At 45.6% G+C, this 20,440-nt stretch overlaps 1 protein-coding gene across 4 annotated transcripts in view; it reads right to left on the bottom strand.

Annotated features, from left to right (window-relative positions):
* The window catches only part of CELSR2 (cadherin EGF LAG seven-pass G-type receptor 2), a 112,102-nt gene that overhangs the window by 49,433 nt on the left and 42,229 nt on the right, over window positions 1-20,440 (bottom strand). For all 4 annotated transcript variants that reach the window (XM_081915366.1, XM_081915368.1, XM_081915367.1 and 1 more), the window contains exons 2-3: window positions 19,674-20,318; window positions 4,541-4,763 (exon numbers count right to left, since the gene is read on the bottom strand). In XM_081915366.1, coding sequence (XP_081771492.1) covers window positions 4,541-4,763; window positions 19,674-20,318 — 868 coding nt within the window. The remainder of the gene's footprint in view (window positions 1-4,540; window positions 4,764-19,673; window positions 20,319-20,440) is intronic.

Genomic DNA, 20,440 nt, shown 5'->3' with positions numbered 1-20,440 from the left:
ACCAACCTCTGCTGGCAACAGCTGTTCCTCACCACAGAGGTTACCTGAGCCTCAAGTGACAAAGATGGATCTAAGAATGGCCCCCATGTATGTGCCTGTTCCTTCAGAAGGAGTGCACTCCTCTCAAGAACCGATGAATTCCCCAACTCCTAGAACTGAGAACCACTCACCCACAGTCTCTATCTTACTCTTGTCCAGACCACCAATGCATCCAGGCACTGGTTCAAAATAGTCACAGGCTCTCCTCTTCAGAAGCAAGAAGGAAGTATAGCTGGATGTCAACAGCATCCTGATGACACTATGCCTCAAATCACCTAATGCTGCTCCCACTGACTTCCTATGGAATAGGTTTGGTTCTCCGTTCAATGTAAGTAAGTTATTTGTTGTGTAATTATTTTGTAATCACTGGAATTATTTTTGCTATAATCTTGTACAATACAGCTTCTTCATCTTCTTTTCCCTCCCATTCTAATAAACAATTAGCACTAATTGCATATTAGCATGGGAGGGGGGAAAGAAAAGAAGGAGCAGCACCATACCATGTCTCACAGAAGCCACAAATAATTTGGCTGTAGGAGGTGATAATAACAATCAGGCAGAGGATATTCCATCTTTGTCTCTCGCAAAATGGAAAGATATTTTTCTTCCTGAGATTAAACCTCTGGAGCAAAGTACTAAGCAGAAATTAGAAGTTTCTGATTAAAAAAATAAATCAAAAGATCATGCGACCAATACTGAATCTAAAATAGATTTAACCAGTGCTTTCCCCCCCTAAAAAAAATGTTTAGGGGTGCTCTCATTTTCCTACTCATATTGAAATACTGCCCCTCAATGAAGACAATCTTAGACCCACAAAATGTTTAGGGGTATGCGTCCCCCTGTGTCCCCCCCAGAAAAAAAAACACTGGATGCAACAGAACAAGGCTGGCATCCAATGTTGCAAAGAATCAGAATAGTGGGGAAGGTGTATGTTTAGGACAAAAAATTAAAGTTAAGAGTAAACCATTATTAAAATTTCTGAGCAAGGTGAAGAGTTGGAGAATAAGCACTGCAAAGATGAGTCCTTTGTTGATTTTAATTACAGTGGTACCTTAGGTTACAGACGCTTCAGGTTACAGACTCCGCTAACCCAGAAATAGTATCTCGGGTTAAGAACTTTGCTTCAGGATGAGAACAGATATCACACAGCGGCAGCGGGAGGCCCCATTAGCTAAAGTGGTACCTCAGGTTAAGATCAGTTTCAGGTTAAGAACGGACCTCCGGAACGAATTAAGTTCTTAAGCCGAGGTACCACTGTACTTATTGGGTGGAATTTAATGTCACACCCCATAAACAAATGTGAGACACTTTCATATTGTTGCTCACAAGCTTTGGATTTGCATTCTGTCTACACTCTGGAGCTAGCTTATCTGAAAGCACATTCCAAGGTCAGTTTCAGTGAGGTCAACACATCGTATGAACACAAGCAGTGTACCTCTTCAAATAATAATAGCCTTGGTTACTATCCTTCTCTGCTTACACAACAGAAGTCACATAAGCAATGGCTACCTCACCCAAATCCTTGGGTTTTCAAAAAGATAGGAGGTGGAAGTATATAGGTGGGTAAGATATCTATCTATCTATCTATCTATCTATCTATCTATCTATCTATCATCTATCTATCATTTGCCTTCCTTGCTTCTGGCTCTACCCACGTCACCTCCTGAGACGCTGAAGAGAAGCAAGAGCATGGAGGTGCACAAGGAGGCCTCTCTTCAGCCCCTTCAGCCTCTGTCCAAGAGATGCCTTCATAAGGGCTCTGACTGCAACTTTAAGGAAGAGCTGGATAGCTCAGTTGGTTAGCATGTGGTGCTGACCACGCCAAGGTTGCAGGTTCGGAACAGCTGCATATCCCTGCATTGCAGGGGGTTGGACTAAGGTTCATGATGGCTTGCCTGATTACATGGCTCTTTACCTTAACCCAAAGCTGGGATAGTTCAGTTGGTAAAGCATGAGACTCAAGACTGTGAGTTTATGTCCAACATTGGGCAAAAGATTACTGAGCACTGCAGAGCGTTGGACTAGATGACCAACTCATGGTCACTTCCAACTTTACAATTCTATGAAAGCCTGTCCTCCCCATGATCTGGGATACATATAGCAAAGGGACAGATGGAGCATTGTTGAAAAATCTCCTTTTCCATCCTTGTTCATGGCATGCAAAAGAGAACTCTTGCCTGCTTGTTTCTTCTAGATTAGGAAGCATCAATTATTCTTTTTAAAGAAGAATCCAGCTTGTGCGATTTAATTTTTCTTCATTCAGTAATACCCACATACCACACTGCTGTACAGTAAAAAGGATGGAGGGAAAAACCTTCTGTGTTATTATTTTCAGCTTAGAGGAGTCAGAACATCTGGTTCATAATCAAATGGGGAAGTTTTTTTTCTGAGGGAGAAGCCTGGGGCCAGAGGAGACTCTGCTGTCTCCATAGAGAGCAGGTTAATTGTTCCATGCTGGCAGCAGTGAGAATACTGGTATTTTTAGTTGCCAGGTGATAGAAGGAGTGGGAATGTTTTTCTCATTGAGACCTAGCAACTTGAAATTTGAACCTGACTGGAATTGCCCTCACCGGCCAAAACTGAAACATACAACCTGTTTCACCACAGGCTGTTTATTCAAAGAACTGTTTGGCAGAATTCAGACTTGGTGATGGATGGCTTGCCTTGTCAGATTTTGTCTGACTTGTCGCCAGAAAACAGACTCTTGAGATTACTTTCCAGCTTCAGCAGATAAATATTCATTAAAGGTACTTTTCAGCTTCAGCAGAGAAATATGAATTACAGGTAGGGTGGGAGCCTTTTAAATTGTCAATTTCCCAGAAAAGGAAAACTGTTTGCATGCACACCCAAGAGGAAGGAATCCTCTTTCTACAATGATTAGGAGCTCTGAAGATACCTGGCAGTGGCAGTGGGTCTTCTTACTCTTAGGCTGTGCACACACACTCCCCTTTACTCTGAATCTAGTGCACTCCTACCACTGGTTTGTGAAGCAGTGTCAGACATATTCCAGACCTATCCTGTAGTTTCTTGAGAAATGCTGCTGTTTGATGCATTTTGCCCTAAACCACCTATACTCTGGAGCTGGAGGAGGAGGAGAGGGCAGAGGGTGAAGAAGGACCCCTTTCCCCATCCTTTGGGACCCCTGGGAAACTCAACAACAAACCTATTGTGCCTGGAGATGGGTATGGAGGTTGTGGCTGGGTGGGACGCAGTTGTGGGCAGCCTGAGGAAATGTCATCCATTTTGGACCTGCCCCTGATGGGCGCGCCTAGGGTGGGGGGCTGGGTTGATGTCCAGGGGCTCTTCCGATCGTGGGACTCCTGTGGGTGACCTGGAAGTTTGCTTGGACCCTGGGTGAGAACCCGGAGGCGGAGAAGGAAGGGTACATCAGACAGGAAATGAATTGTTATTGATTTTTATATATTAGTAACTTTGTATTAATGTAACCCTTTTATATGTAACTCTGCATTTTTTAAATATTTTGTTTAAGTTGTCTGTTTCAGGGGTTTTTTTGTACACTGATTAGAGGTATTTCTTATATTCTAAGCGGTATAGAAATTCAATAATCAATAATCAATCCAACAACCAGCTCCAATCCCATTTGAAAACATAAGCCATATGAAGACATCCATGCCTCCTCTTCCCACTGGCGTGGACAAACAGCTGCAGACTTGGGGACACATCCAGCCATTTTGCTATGTACAATGATGTCAAAATGAGATTTCAAATGCAGCGCGGTGGTGAACAAGCTTGCAGTGTTTTAAGCTGCTAATGTACACACAGAGCGAGTATCCACACTTTCACTTTATCTGTATTTTGATCACACTGTGTACTGATTTGTTCCCCAGGTCTGCAAGCTTTTTTCTTTGTTCTGTGATATTCCTTGCAAAAATCTAATCTTACCCACTGAACTGAAGCTCAGTTAAGCAAAATCTCTCTTCAGATTTTCTGTGCATCTGATAAGAGCTGATTCAGGGGGCAGGACAGGATTTTTGCAAGGCGCAGCCACAGAACAACAATAAAAGCTCTCAGACCCGGAGGAATTAATCGGTACATGGTTCAATCAAAATACAGGTCAAGTAAAAGTGTAGATGAGCCCCCAGTCTTCTTCCCTGGGATTTTCCTGAATACATTTATTTTAGTTTTGCTTTTTTAAAGAAGAAGAAAAAGAAAACTTGCATAGAATAGTGGCAAACAGGGATGCAAATCAGGAAATCCCATTTGAATCTTGCCTCTGCCACGATCTCACTCAGTAGGTGATGTGAGTCAAGTTACTCCCTGTGTAGTTATGCCTACGCTATATGACATGTGTAGGTTTCTAAATGTCAAAATAAAATAGATTTTTTAAGAAAATAGAAATGGTAATAATAAATGCAGCAGAGGTGTCCCAATGCCTCCTAATCCAGAATGCTACAAAGAGCAAAATGATGTTTGGGGACATGGCAGCCTCTGCCCTGGACTCCACCCCCCCCCCCCGGCCCCAAAGCCAAGTGCTACTTACGTGAGGGCGATGGTGAAATGGAATCGCTGTCGCAGTCCCTTGAAGGTGAGGAAGGAGTGGGCTGGGAAGCTGCGGGTGCTCATCTGGCAGTAGGGCTTCTCATAGTCTCCTGACAGGCAGTCACACTTGAACCCGCCCACCAGGAGATTGACGCAGGTGCCGCCGTTCTTGCAGACCCCCGGGGTGCAGCGACCCAGACGGGAGTTCACCTCGCAGTTCTCCCCTGCGGCAGAAGCAGAGAGCAGCCATCAGTAGCTTCAACACAAATATACAGGAGCTTCACCACGCAGGCCCCAACCTTCTCGTGGTCAGGAAGGGAAACAGATCAAAGCAGCTCCAGGCCAACCAACATTGAGGAATGCAGTGCAGGGCCCTCCGGAAGGATGTGCGTTGATGCTCACAGGCTGCCTACGGACAGACCCTTGCTAGGTAACCAGGGACGCGGACTTATAAAAAATATTGGGGGGGCCTGGGAAAGCTCATGAATAATAAATAAGCTCATGAATATGCAAATAAAGTGGCGCCGCCTCCTCGTGAGCGAATAGGGGAGAGCGTGCTGCGCCTATTAATCAGCTCCAAAGGAAATTGGGTGGAGCTTTTGCTCGGGAGGGAGGGCAGGAGGCATGCAGCCCGCCCCTCCCTGTGCATTTTGGGCTGGGGGAAGGGGCGGCGATGGCGCTCTGCTGGAGGGGCGCCGGAGATTATTGGGGGGCGGAGCCCCCCCAAACGAATTTTTGAGGGGGCTCGGGCCCCCTCAAGCCCCATGGAGTCGGCGCCTATGTAGGTAACTCATAAAAAACTGCTGAAGTGCAAAGTGCTTTAAAACCTTATCTTTATTCATAATCACCAGAACCCCATGGGATGGATCATTAATATTCCCATTTCACATACTGGGAACTAAGAGACTAAGAGGATAAGTTCCCAAAGGCCAATCAATGCATTTCATGGCTCAGCAGGGATTTGAAGCCGGCCCGTCTCCAGAGGGCCAGTCCACCAAATGCTCCACCAACTTGCAAGATGAGCAGCAGAGGCAGCAGGCAGAGCTGCACAAAGGGGGCAGCAGAAGCATCCAGACAGAAATAAGGAGCAGCAGGGAAGAGATTCAGCGAGAGCATGACCAGGAAGAGTTTAACGGTGTTATCCTATGCAACACTGAAAGCAGTGGGACTGACTTCTAAGTAAGAATGCTTAAGGTTGCCTTCTAGAGCTGCACTATTAACCGGACTTGCTATGAAGCCCACTGAGCTTGCTGGGGCTCATTTCTCAGTCAAGATGCTCAGGATTATGCTCTGCATCTGAGTGCATCATTGAGAAATACATTATCCCTCCTCACCACAGCCTCTCCAGCCACTGTTTGCCCCAGAACAGGGCTGGCCAAAATATTGATTTATCACCCAAAACCGTTTTGAAGTCCATATCATGATATCGGTTTCACAATTTTTGACCTGGCAATATATTGCGAATCATGATGTGGGTGTGTGTGAACTATGCAAAAATCACAATTAAGGAAACTGTGAATACGTCCAATGCTTCTATCGATTCCTGCAGCCCCTGTTAATTCTGCCAGCTCTGCTCTTCCCTGCCTCCTGCAGGGACAGCGAATCATAAGAGCAAAAATCACAATGCAGGAAAACCATGAAGCCAGCCAATGCCTCTACATGGCTCCATCCTTATTTCAGACATTGTGATATATCCTAAATTGCAATGTTTAGATGGTGATATATCACAATGTTGAAAACCAGATATCGCCCAGTCCTATTCCAGAAGGAAACGGTCATGGGTTTCCTGATGTCATGTCTGCTAAATGGGAGGGATCCCAAATTTTGCGGGTTCATAGTTAATAAAGCTTTGGGAGGGAGGAAAAAGTTTCCCCAAAGACAGACGCTGCAAGAGGCAGCATTTTTTACACAAGGCTGAGGAGAAAGAGAAAACCAAGAGTAGGGATTTGCTGGAAAGTAGTGAGAAATAGGACACATATCACTGAATCACGGTATGTATGATTTTGAAACCTTCAATACAAGAAGCTTCTGGTATCACTGGGGTTGTCTAATACAGGCAACTGGGTGTTTAACCATTCCTTTGGAGATAGGGAAAGAAGTATGGTAAGTTGAGGGGTTTGTGCCTATAAGGGGCAATTGCCAAGAACCAGATCAAACCTTTCAGCTGCTGGCAATAAAAAATTATCTGAGATGCAACAGCTTTGGTGTTGCAAGGAAGGTGCTCATGGGCAGATGAGAGATGACAGCCAAACCCTCAGCTGGTGTATTCTTTCTTTTTAATTAATTCACCTGTCAAAGCTTTTAATGCAGCAATTATGCAGGGAGGCCCCCCAAAAGCTCAAGGCCACGGTCCTGTCCTCAGATCTGTGGTTCAAATCAGCAAAACAATAGGTATTGGCCTCAGGATGAAGCCATCACAAAATGTGGATGTGTACATCATTCATAGCCCTATTGAGGCATCTATCTTCCTGGTTAAAGCAGCACACAATGGGAAAGTTTGAGAGAAGTGTGCTAGCTCTGCCCCCCACTGCCCTTCACAAGTTGGGGGTGGGGCAATGCACAGGAACACGAAACAAATGGAGCAGGCTCCCCACTGCAGGTGCTTCCCACCTGAACTCAAGGAGGGAGACAGGGCAACTTCCTGACAGTAAGAGCTGTTCAACAGTGGAATTTGCTGCCAAGGAGTGTGGTGGAGTCTCCTTCTTTGGGGGTCTTTAAGCAGAGGCTTGACAACCATATGTCAGGAGTGCTCTGATGGTGTTTCCTGCTTGGCAGGGGGTTGGACTCGATGGCCCTTGTGGTCTCTTCCAACTCTATGATTCTAATGCTAGCACCCCCATCTACTTCTCCCACCTTCTCTGTGTTGTTAGTGAAGTTGGTTACTCTAATGACAAATGTTAACATGAAATCATAGAATTGTATCATCCAGTCAAACCCCCAGCAATGCAGGAATATGCAGCTGCCCCATATGGGGATCAAACTTGCAACCTTGGCATTATCATCACCATTCTCTAACCTACAGAGCTATCCAGTGCTGACATATTTATTTTGCTATTTTGTTTTACTATTGCATTGATGTCCCAACTTTTCTCCAAGTTAGCAAAAGCAACATACATGGGCTCTTCCCACACTCCAATTTTAACACAACAGCCCTGTGAGGTAGGTCAAGCTGAGAGAGACTTGGCTTGCCCAAGGTCACCCAAAGAAGAAGAAGAAGAAGTGTTTGGATTTCATATCCCGCTTTATCACTGCCTGAAGGAGTCTCAAAGCGGCTAACATTCTCCTTTCCCTTCCTCCCCCACAACAAACACTCTGTGAGGTGAGTGGGGCTGAGAGACTTCAAAGAAGTGTGACTGGCCCAAGGTCACCCAGCAGCTGCATGTGGAGGAGCGGAGACGCGAACCCGGTTCCCCAGATTACGAGACTACCGCTCTTAATCACTACACCACACTGGCTCTCTACACCCAAAGAGCTTCACAGCTGAGGGGGATTTGAACTCTGGTCTCCAGGAAATAATTCAACACTCAAACCACAACACTATACTCTTTTGCTTTATTTAACTCTTCTCTATAGCCAGAATGGCTAAAATCATACAAGGGCTTGTGAGCCCAAGGGCTGGAGTTCTTTAGGACAGTATCAAAGATCTTAAGAACTAGCTCAGTCAGTAGAGCTTGGAACTCTTAATCTCAGGGTTGTGGGTTCGAGTGCCCTGTTGGGCAAAAGATTCCTGCACTGCAGGGAGTTGGACTAGAGTAGACGACCCTCACATTCCCTTCCAACTCTAAAACTCTATGATTCTTGAAGTTAACAGTTTTGATATCAGTTTATACTTTATCCCAGAGGCTAACCTGAGTTTGGTTGTGGCTGGAACTTATCACTAAAGCAAAATGAAAAATTAGCATACAAATTAGAAGCTCATCTTAACACCATAGTGTAATCTCAGGTACTGTTTCTGGACAGAAATATATAGTCCCTGCCTTTTGACAAAGTGTTCTGTGTGCAAACACACATATATTAACATGCGTACATATTATAGGAAGTATTTTTAAATCTTTTATTTTCTTCACCTCCTTTCTTGGGAGCCATTCTTAGGAACGAAAGGGGTTATAAAAATAATTTTATAAACGAAACTGTCCTTTTCTGACCTCACTTTGTCCACAAATTCAGGTTTGGGGCTGAATTTTAAGAGTGTAAACCTTGGACAGCAAGCTGAGTTAGCACCGCTCAGTCTAATTTCCCAGAGTTCTGGAAAATCCCGCCTGCTTTGGTGAAAAAGTTGACTAGTCAAAAGGTTTGCAAATGTAGCAGGCTCTGATTGAAAAGAACAAAGATGCCCCACAAGCACGCATGCAGCCTGCTTTGATAATCATGGAAACTGCTTAACAGTGAGATCACATCTTCAAAGACACAATGCTCACTTCCAAATCATGTGTTATTGGAAAGAAAACCCTCTTCCCCTGTGTTGCTGGCAATAAAGAGGACTGATATATTAGGCAGCTTCTTATTTTAATGTGGTTTACACTCATTTCCAGGTTCCCAGGGCAAGGAGTGGTTTGGAGATACTGCAGGAGACCATGGGGTTCAAAAGCAAGGCCTGGCAGCAGAAGAGGGCAAAAGCTGAAATTAGAAGGGGACAGACTTTCATGGTATAGTGCCAAGCAAGCCAAACTTATAATTTGCAAACCACAAATCTCAAAAAGGTTTTTCCCAAGAGTGTGTGGAATAGGAGGAGGAATCAGAAGATTCTGCACATAGATAGCAGGCATTCATACTTTTGTATTCATTGATTTGCCACTGCCACATAAGCCATAACAGTAACCACAATTCAGATTAGTCTGTATACATTAAGCCACTTTGCATATCTTTGTTTAATTTGCATAGTTCATTCTGCTTCTACAAGCGGAGGTGGGGGAACAGGCAGCTGAGCCTGGCACCAAAGCCTCACAACCTGTAGACGAAATCTGAAATTGAGCCCCCTCCTCCAGCTTCTGGGATTTCATTAGCCCACACACTGTCAAGCCTAGCTATGTAGCCATAAGGGCTGAAACTCTCCCCCCACTTTTTCTTCTAAGTAAGGTTAAGTCATCCCCCCACCCCACCCCGAATGCTGAATAGTGTGGCATCGCAAAATAGACTCAGCTCCACCACTTCCTAAATGATAACTTAATTATCATTTCCTATCATCCGCACCCATTGTTCTTTGTCACATCCACAGCAAGTCTAGAGAGCATTTGTTCTCCCACTCTTTCTTCTTGGATCCTTTTTTTTACAATATCTGAAAATTCCAACATGCTTTCTGCTAATCATTTGTTTCTCCTGAGGGTACACCCTTCCCTTCAGCCGTCTCTTTAAATATGATTTGCCTGTTAAGACTCTCTGTAATCTTCAAAGCTTTCTTTTAAATCCCTTCCAGTTTGTCAACATCTCCCTTTCCCTCTCTTTTACTGCTGTGTTCAGACCAGAGAAGACGACTCCAACAAGTGAGGGAGGAATGATGAGAAGCTGGGTTCTTCTGAATGGAGGTTGCCCACTGACTCCCATCGAGAAGGACATGTTTGCACAGGTCTTAAAGTCCTGTGTTTTAGTCTGAGCCTATGCATATATACTGGGCTTTAAGTTCCACTCAGCTGAATGGGGACTTAGGATATATTCCCAAATCAGTGTGCCTAGGATTACATGCTTTAATACAGGTTTGCAATTTAGGCAAGATTCCCAAGAGACATTGTAATACTGCAGTGGTAAGGGAATCCCCATGCCAACATCCCACCTTTTGTCACTAGGCTTCTGTCACACTCCAAAATCCTCTATCAGATGTCATCGGACCAACCTGGGACCATCGTTTGTTTTTTTAATTTATATGTCCAAATTTCCCCTCTATTTGTGATCAGATCCAAAGAAGGACAGAGCTCTTGTACCTTTAACTGATGCATAGAAGAGAGAATTTTGAGTGTTGCAGCTTCTCTCATTACTATATTGCAAGCTGTAGCAAACAACTACCGGTATTCCTTTTCCTCAATGCCTGTTAAAGTGAAATGAGCTCTCTCCCCATTGGCCTCTGATCTCTCCTTATCAACTTTCTCTTTTAAAAAGAAAACTTACATACACACACACACAAAAACCCCCAGTGATGATGCTACTGGTGCAACCCACCTTACATCAGGGTGCAACCCACTGTAGGTAATAGCCAATGCCCTTAAGAGAATATATGAGTAAATCAGCGTGATCTGTGGACTACAATGAACTGCTTCAATCTTATCTTGGCTTATTAAGTCAAAGCATGCATGAGCCTTTTGCTTGTTTGTGAAGCCTCTTCACCGCACCCTTCATGTGCCTTACAATTAATACAGGAAGCCTCTAATTAATCATAGTTTCCCAAAGTTCAAAGTGGAGAACTAGGGTTAGAGCATCAAGCTATTTTATTAAAATAACTTTACACTGTGGTATAATATCCAGATTTGCTCTGAAGCTGGTAAACCACAGTATCCCTGTTTGGATGAAATAGGAAACTGTGGTTAATTAAAGACTTCCAGGTTTAATCTGCCCTCCTGCCAAAGGGAGGAGCAAAGAAGCTGCTTGCATAAGCAAGGATCTTGTGCACATCTGAGCTTAATAAACTGAGATAAGATCATCCAAACATTGCTGAGGGTGAGTGCAGTGCTATCTACAGTTAGTGATGAATTACCAATTTGGGAGTGGTCACAGGAACCCAGCTTCATTATGCACACACTATGGAGCAGAGCTTTCAAAATTCATTGCATTGTTTCAGAGATTGGCAAGTTCCATGCCTTTGTTGAAGAAGCTACACACCTCACCTGCGTTGGGCAAAGAGAGCAAATGTTCCACCCGAACACTGGGAGACTTGCAAATGTATCTTCTATGGCTGCAGTACGTCCAGAGCTGCACAACATGTACATAATGAATAATTTTGGCTGAGATCTAGAAAATGCAGTATCATCACTTGGTCCTGATGAAATCACTGGAACATACTCATGCGTACATGCGCTCAGGCCTCCAGATAAAAGTTATGAAATCTCCTTGAAGCGCAAAATGAACAGGAAGCACCCGAAGTGGAAGCAAGCCTTAAAGGGAGTTTCTAGGAGCTCTTCTGAAGGTTTCTGGTTATGTGACGCAACAGACCGACAGACTGCAGACGCAGCATCTTGTTGCTGGTCTGCAAAACCCCAGGCTGGCTTGCGGGGATAATTTAATAGAAACTTGGAGATCCTGCTGTTCCATCCCAAAGGCACATTGTTAAGCTGCATGGGCATTTTGCAAGAAAGGAAGGGGTCAAATTGCTGCCTAGGAAAAAGAAAGGGAGTTGCTACAAAAATCTACACTAAGCGGAGCAACAGCTTGCGGTCATGTTAAAGGAGAGGGATCGGCAACTGGAGGCCTCCTGGCCAAATTCAGTCCTACAAGGTATATTAATTGGCCCCCTTGTTGCTACCCAAGATGCAAAGAAGGTGTGTGGAGGACAGGGTTTACAACATTACTTGTAGATCTGCTCTCCACCCTCCCTCCTGAATGCTGTTTTTGCAAATAATAAACATGACTTTTTATCAAAAGAAGCATTTGCTGCAAAAGGAGCTAAGCTGGGAAAGTTCCCCCCAGTAGTGCGTGGCTAAAGGCAGCAGTGCTACAAACCTCTCCAATGCCAGGCATCAAAGACTTGTGCATAGGGATTCAGGAGTCATAGTGACAACCTCTGACATTACCTTGTCCGTGGTGGATAGTTACCCCTGAAGTGAGGCTGAAAAAGCCCACCCAAGTTGCTCACACGTCTTCCTGCCGCTTACCTGCAGCAATAATTTAGAAGCCCCCTTTTTTTGAAGCATTAGTTAAAAGATTTCTCATGCAATGTACGTGCTTCTGAGATGATATTCTGTGCCCTTTTCTTCATGTTATATACAGGAAACCAAAGCATGGGAAAGAGACAGAGCATGGGCACAGAGATCTCCCTGCTATTAATACACTCCAGCCAAAGTAAGAAGCAGACGCTTGTTGGAATCATAGAAGCCACAGGACTTGAGCCAAATATACGCTTTGGCAACAGAGTTAGTTTGTAGTAAGGGCCAAAGTGAAGGTGGCCATGTGCCCTGATTCAGTTTGAAGTCTTCTCTTCTCCAAAGCAATTTAAACATTTTAAAAAAATAAAAATAAACATAATTAGAGAGAGCAAGATCTTTTAAGATGCCCATCAAAACTCAGCACCTGGACAGCAGACTGGGGAAGGCACAAAGGTCACCAGGGCCTAATCTTCTTCACTATGAGATATCCTGCATTTCTATTAAATTGTAGTAAATTTTTCTATATTTGCATCTATACAAATTATATGCAGGTATGCACCCTCTTTTGTCTTTGGGATGGGATAATGCATTTCTTTTTTTGGAGATGCATACCCAACCTAGCCAAACTTCGACGAAGCACAAAATGCATGATTGCAATTCATGTACTTTGTTCTAGCCCCGGGAGAGCCTGATCAGAAGCAAAACTGCAGTACATAGGAAAGGAGTTGATCTTTTCTCTCACATACACTTAGCCTGCACCACGGCCCCACTGAAAATCATCTGGCAAAGCTGCCACTCAGCCGAGGAAAGGAAGCCGCGACTGGCATCAAGCAATTTTTACTAACAGGGTGGATCACTTCAGGGACACTCACAAGCTTTTGGTGAGATGCCTTGGCAAAAAAGGCGGTACATAAATGCAATAAGCAGGTTAATAAGATTACCATTGCCCTTGGTTGCAGAACATCTGAAGGGAAGCTTTAAAATGTCTGGTGTTTCGTTGTGTTGGTTTTTTTTTAATACTCTGCTGGAAGCCTCCCAGAGTGGCTGGGGCAGCCCAGCCAGATGGGCAGGGTACAAGTAAAAAAATAATAATAATACTACAAGGTTTTGGAAACTCTGTGTTGCATCATTGCTTGTCATAGAAAGTGCTGGGACTGTCCGAGGTACAATCGGTACAGGACATTTTAACTTCACTGTACCTCCCCCAAACCCCACCCACTCCAAAAGCCTCCAGAGTAAAGGCATGACTACACTTCCTTCCCTTTCATAGGGCTCATTCTTCTGTTGCATCCCATTCTCTAATCAAAGCTTTTCCTTTCTCTGCTCTGCCCCTCCCCCTACTCCCCTAGCCCCTTCCTCACACCCTTGACAAGCATCTCCTCTCCCCCCCCCCCAATCTCCAACCCTGTAAGGGTTTTCTGAATAGAAGATTTATTCCCAGCCTCTTTCTGGTTCCCTCACCCTAGTGACCAGCTTTGGTTGCCAAGGAAACCAACCTTCTCCCACAGCGCCCCTCCCCAATCTTGAGCAGACAAAGCCCCTGTTCCCCCTCCCCCCCCAACGCTGTCTGCCTCCCTCTCCCCCCTCCACCTGCAGAGGGAGAGTCAGCATCAATGCAAGGAACAACCACAGCAGAAAGAAAGAGCAACATCAGGGAATGGTGGTTGGGGGCGTGCAGCCATCCAATGAGAATCCCAGTTCCCTCTCTGCCCGGCCAATCTATTCAGGGTCCTTCATACACATTGGGCAGAGAAACATCACCCCTACTGGGTGTTTCATGGACAAGGGAATTTGCCTTTCCTGGAGACCCTTCAGGAACAAGAGATTCTTTTGGGAAAGAATTTAACTAGCCTCTCTATGGAGAGCCCATCTCCCTGGGCCCTTGATGTCATGCTGGCTTTTAGAGGAAAGGCTCAGTGGTGGGGCATCTGCTGTGCATGCAGAAGGTCCCAGGCTGTCCAGGTAGGGCTGGGAGAGAACCCTGCCTGAGTCCTGAAGAGCCCCTGCCAGTCAGTGCAGACAACACTGAGTTAGACGGACCAATGGTTTATGACAAGGCAACACTTTAATTGTTGGTGTCCAGCTTGTAATTTCTTCTAAATTCTTTGGGTACATATCTCCTCCAAATAGAACACTTTGGTTCTGTCCCACCTATGGTGGCCCTTCATGATTCTCCTCTTACACATTTTTATCCTCACAAACTTCAGACATGGGATGACAGTGAATAGCCTAAGGTCACCCAGGGAGCTTCACAGAGGAGCGCCAATTTTAACCCTGGTCTCCTGCATCCTAGTCCGTTCAAGATCCCTCCACATTCTGGAAAGAAGGAAAAGAAGTGGGAAAAGGTGGGGTGGGGCGAATCTTTTTCCATAGGGCTGAAAGTTGGGGGGGAGGGGAGACCTTGTTAACTGTGTGGCATTTAAGACTACATAAACAATTCCGGCTCCAAACCAAGCTGGAAGCTATCGCCATGTAAATTATTGGGGATTACTTCTAAGTAACGCATGGTTATTGTGACATTAATCCACGCTAGCAATTGTGATGGCAGAGACCCCTTATAAACCAAGGTGAGACACTTTTCAGTTTAGTTAACTGAGCACTTACAAAACTGCAATGCTTATGCAAGGGAGATTGGAAAGAAAACCAGAACAACTTGGCCCTGACCATGTGACCTTATTAGCCCCTTTGGCCATAGGCTCCCTAACCAGGTCCAGGGACTACCAGCCACCACTGCTCAGGGACAAAAGGAAATGGGTTGAGGAGCTTTGGTTTGTAACACAGGAAGCAGGGGTCATGCCCTGTTGCTCTGATCAGCATGGGCAATAACACTGGATTCTATTACGTTACATGCATTTTCAGTGTGGCTAATACTACAACTATTTTTGCATAATGATTCTCCACAATAAATAGAGAAACCTGCCCCAACCTGGTACCCTGCAGATGCTGCCAGCCAGCCATGTTGGCTGGGGCTGGAGGTGGGTTGTAGTCAGAAACATCTGGATGACACCAGTTTGGGGAAGACTCAAATAGAATGAGGGCAGCAGCTGGCTGCTATTAAGACCCTGGGGACCTAAAAGTGAGTTCTGGTTAACATTAGTTGCAATGGCATTCTGTGGAATATATTGCTCAGTGGGATGTTAACAGGGACTCAGTCCTCTAGTCACACCAGGTACTATCCTTTCGTGCTACTAATAACTCCTGGTTAACTTATCTGATACTTTTCATCCCATGGGGGATAGTATACAGGTGCTTATAACTTTTCGCTTATGGGGAGAAAAGCAGCCAGGGTGAGATTTCAAACAAGAGAATGGACAGAAAGGAAAGGGTCAAACAGGCCACCACCACTACTGTTTTCAGCTTCTCTGGTTGGTTTTGGTTTTTGGAACCAAGATTGGGGGAAGTTGATGACAGCGTACCGTGCCTAGTTTTACGCAGACAACTGCTGCTGTGTAGGTGTCAAGAGAGCAAGAGATAAAGACATGATCTAGAGGGCATACTTTAATGCATCAACTCTAACTGTTGAAAAAGAAATGCAAACATTTCACCAGGCGCAGGTATACAAAGCAACAACAATAATAAAAGAAAGATTTTTCCAACACTGTATCATAGCTGGGGGCAAGTGGACTCGGCTGCATTCAGAACAAAAGAGTTTAAGCAGCTCATCCTTATGCCAGATGCAAAAGCTACGTCTGTCTTTGAATGTGAGGGAATGATATATATATCATCTGTATTTATTTTATTTATGCTTTGTTGCATATTTAGTAATACCACTACATTAATTCATCTAAGATTTATTTCCATAATCGAGATTAAGGATGGAATTCAGCATCGCACTATGATTAATGTTCCGTCTGCACAAGAACCTATGCTTTCTAGACAGAATGACCCCCCCTCTCCTCCATGAATGATGCTCTGGGGTTTCTTCTGACCCCTCCCCTCAAGCCAATTTTGGGGGTGCAAGCGGGACAGGGGGCATTGTGCAAGCAGGAGTGCTTGTGAGGTGTTTCTGCTGCAGTGGCTCTTTAGGTGAATTCTGCCCATATAAGTTTCTCAGCCTTGTTATTCAAAGTCAACATTCCAGATCTGCCCCTCACCCCGCCCCAACCAGCCCATCTACCTTGCTGTTAGGGTGGGATAGCGCATTTATTTAATTGAAGGATTCCAATTCCTAGAGGTGGTTTAAATAAACAGAACAAGTTAATAATCAACAGTAAACAAAACACATGTTTCCTTGTATCCTGGAACGTGAAGGTGGAAAAAGTAATGGACAGCAGGCAAGCTTCACTTCCCCCCAGTGGTGAGAACCGCTAAGCAGATGGTCAGGCCCAAATCCCAGTCAAGGCAAAGGGTGGCACAGAATTTGGAGGCCTTTCAAAAAAAGCGGATCAGATCATCCCAGAGAAATGATGCGAGACCTGAGATGACTGGACAGAGACTCTGAGAAGAAGCCTGCAAGGATCCCAGGGAAGGCCAAGCAATTTGAGTGGGTGGGCCAGATGATCTGTAGGAGCAGGCGTGGGAGAAGATTTCACTCTAGGCGATTAGCACAGACAAGGAGGTGGACATGGGATTTTTAGACACACATCATGCAGAGGATTGGCGCCAAAGCTGGGGTTTCTATTGGTGCTGGGGACCTAGCCAACCTCGCAGCAGTAACTCTCCTTCCCTTTCTGCTGAATTCTTCATAGTTGTGGGTGCAACAACCACACACACACACACACACACACATATACACACACTGCAAGTTGTGAACCAAGTCCTTCCCGTTTGACTTGCAAAATAAACATACCACGGCACAGAACCAAGCTGATCACTTGACATTGGTACTTGACATTGGTACTAGGCTGTGTTCATATCCTTGGGATAACCCAATGGCAGGCAGCAGGCCATCAAAGTCACACAGACGTCCTCTTTGTGACGTGGGAGGGGGCACCTATAGTACCAGAAACCCCTTTCCTGGATCACCGCTTGCAGCAACAGACCCAGGACAATGCACCTCCCTGTCTCCAATATTTTCAGCTAGGCTTTGCCCTCAGACCTCTAAGGCTCCTGCTATGGGGAGCCATGTAAAAAGATGCTCTCTTCCCCCTTTCTGCCTTCACGGCATCAGTGGCAGACCTTGGAGTCTCCAATTTCAGCGGAACCCTGTGCAATGCCAAAATTAGATGCCCACCCACTGCTTCTCACGCTCCATTCTAAATCATAGTTGTGGTGCCCTGCAGTGCCCCTCAGGCATCTGGTATTGAATACAGTGGTACCTCGGGTTACATACACTTCAGGTTACATATGCTTCAGGTTACAGACTCTGCTAACCCAGAAATAGTGCTTCAGTTAAGAACTTTGCTTCAGGATGAGAACAGAAATCGTGCAGCGGTGGCACAGCAACAGCAGGAGGCCCCATTAGCTAATGCGGTGCTTCAGGTTAAGAACAGTTTCAGGTTAAGAACGGACCTCCAGAACGAATTAAGTACTTAACCTGAGGTACCACTATATTATAGACTGAGATACATTATAGACTGGAGGCAGGAAGGCCCATTTCTTAAACAGACTATTTAACTGGGAGAAGCTGCTACACCAATAGGTAATGGGAATCACAAGTTTTGAGCATACCAAGCATGCCAGCCAAGTGACTGAGAGGCACACACAGACAGGCAAACACATGCACAGCCACACAAGACTCGTTTCCTATTGCTTTTATCTCTCAGCAATATGCAAGGGGTCAGGAGAGGAGAACTGCTCATTGTCCGTACTGGGAAAGCTATCGGGGAATCTGTAGCCAGCCTGCCATTGTCCAGCCCTTTGTGCAAAGAAATCCGGCTGAACTGGGGCACAAACAAGGGGCCATTCATATCCCGGCCGCTGCATCTGTTGTATCACAAACACAACAGAGCAGCAGGAATGCAAATAGGAGCGACACCCCGGGGCCAAGGCAGGCCCCCACTATGTTAAGCAGGCCGGCCCCAGAAAAGAAAAGGTCCATCCCAGCTAGCATTACGCCATCACGGAGAGGTCATCTTCCTGTGATCTAAAGCAGAGAACCATCTCAGGGAAACTTGCTGCCCTCCCCACCCCCAAAATGTGTTCCTAATATAGCCCAGCTCCAGACAACAAATAGCGTGGGTATCACTTTCGCATCCCTCATTAACTGCCCTTCGGAGAAACATATCTGCTCCCAAGCAAAGTGCAGTAAGGCAATGGACTCCACAAGAATCAAGGCATATAAAGAGAGAAAAGCAAAGGGAGATTTCTTTGAGTTCTACCATTCCACATAAACACACACAATTCGGAAGGCAGAAGTCAGCATCTCTACTTGGGTGTTAGAGCTGCAAAGGCAGGTTTGAAAACTTAGGTCCAATACCTGGTGAGATCTTAGAAGTCAGGTGAGTTGAGGTTGAGTGGCATCAATAGTGGCCAGGAGATGAAGGGAGCGCTCCCATAACTGCCTTAGAAGTTGGGTTTCTGTTTCATTTTCTGGTATGTTTCACACAGCTCTTTCAAATTCGTTCCTGTTTGTGTACGCTACACAGGTGTCGGCACGCCATCAACAGGCCAGGGATGTCTTTTCCCTATGCAAACGTTTTCTCACCTTGCCTAAAGTCTAATTAAAGCATCTCAAGGACTCCTATCAGTATGAAGCTGGCATCAAACAGGAATAACTTATAACAAAGTGCGGGATAAAAAAGCATTTTGAATAACATGGGTCGTATGAACACACATTAAAAACCTGGAAAGCAGTGAGTGCTCAGTAAACAGGAGTGTGAACCCAGCCCCTAGCACTTAAGAGGAATAGAATAAGCTACGCAATGCTATTAAAGAGGTGCAGCAGGACTCAATTTACTAAACTGAAACAGTCTGGAAAATCCAGGTTTTCTAAGAGCAGAATTTAAGTTACAGTCATACTTTGGGTTGAAGTAGCTTCGGGATGAATATTTTTGGGTTGTGCTCCGTGGCGACCCGGAAGTAATGGAGCGTGTTATTTCCGGGTTTCGCCACTCATGCATGCGCAGACGCTCAAAATGATGTCACGCGGATGCGTGGAAACAGTGAATCGTGACCTGTGCACACTCAGACGCACGGACGCAGGTTGCGTTCGCTTCAGGATGCAAACGGGGCTCCGGAACGGATCCCATTCACATCCAGAGGTACCACTGTACTGTGGTATTGATCTTTCTTTTTCTCTTTTTTTCCTAATTCGAACAGTGATTGCATACACAAAAAAGAAAGAAAATAAATAAATAAGCAGAGAACAGAAGGAAAAACCAGAAGGTGAAAGAGAGAAGGAAGCAATAAATTGTGTGATGGGACGGATTGTTTATACTGCATGAGAAAAGTACAGCCAACACTCACCTGTGTAGCCCTCTTGGCACTCGCAGGTATATCCTCCCTCGCGGCTCCGGCAGTGCCCGTTGCTACCACAGGGGTTGGAATAGCAGAGGTCAATCTCGGTCTCACAGTAGTCGCCGGTGAAACCAAGCGGGCAGCGGCAGCGAAGGCCGTTGACTGGGTGGATGGGACGGAAAAGAATGGTGTCAGAGGCAATAAAGGGCGCCGAGCTGTCAAACTTTAGCACCGAGACGCAGCGCATGTAATTCTCGCAGGGCTCCCGCAGGCAAATGTTGTCGTCAAAGGGCAGGACTCGTTGCTCCGAGATGGCGGCCAGGAGTGTGCGGTTGAGGTACAGCCGCTCCTGCAGGTCCTCGGAGGGGATGTAGCGCCCGCCGTGGGCCCCGTCCGGCAGCAGCACGGAGAGGCTGACATTAAGGATTTGGGTAGCCTGCACATCCGTGTCATTCTGGATGTTGAAAAGGACGACGTGGTCGCGGGAAGCAGACAGCACGGCCGCCACCCCTTCCAGGAAGAGGGCCAGCAGCGGGGAGAGGAAGCGCTCCTGGGACATGTTTTCCAACCGCAGAGTGATGCTGTTGGTCAGCATCTCGTCGGTGATGATGGTCACCTGGAGAGTGCACTGGGCTGCCACACTGTGGATCCCATCTGTAGGAAAGCGAGAAGAGGAAAGAGTTAATGCTGCTTGTTCAGCACAGAGGAAGGTGCAGAGGGTTCAAGCAGAGAAACCAGTTCGTGTCATGTGACAGGAGTGGAGACAGAGGAGTTCT

This window comes from Podarcis melisellensis (assembly GCF_964234715.1).
Source record: "Podarcis melisellensis genome assembly, chromosome: 6".
NCBI classification, from domain to species: Eukaryota; Metazoa; Chordata; class Lepidosauria; order Squamata; family Lacertidae; genus Podarcis; species Podarcis melisellensis.
This window is presented reverse-complemented; position numbering and strand designations above follow the sequence as displayed.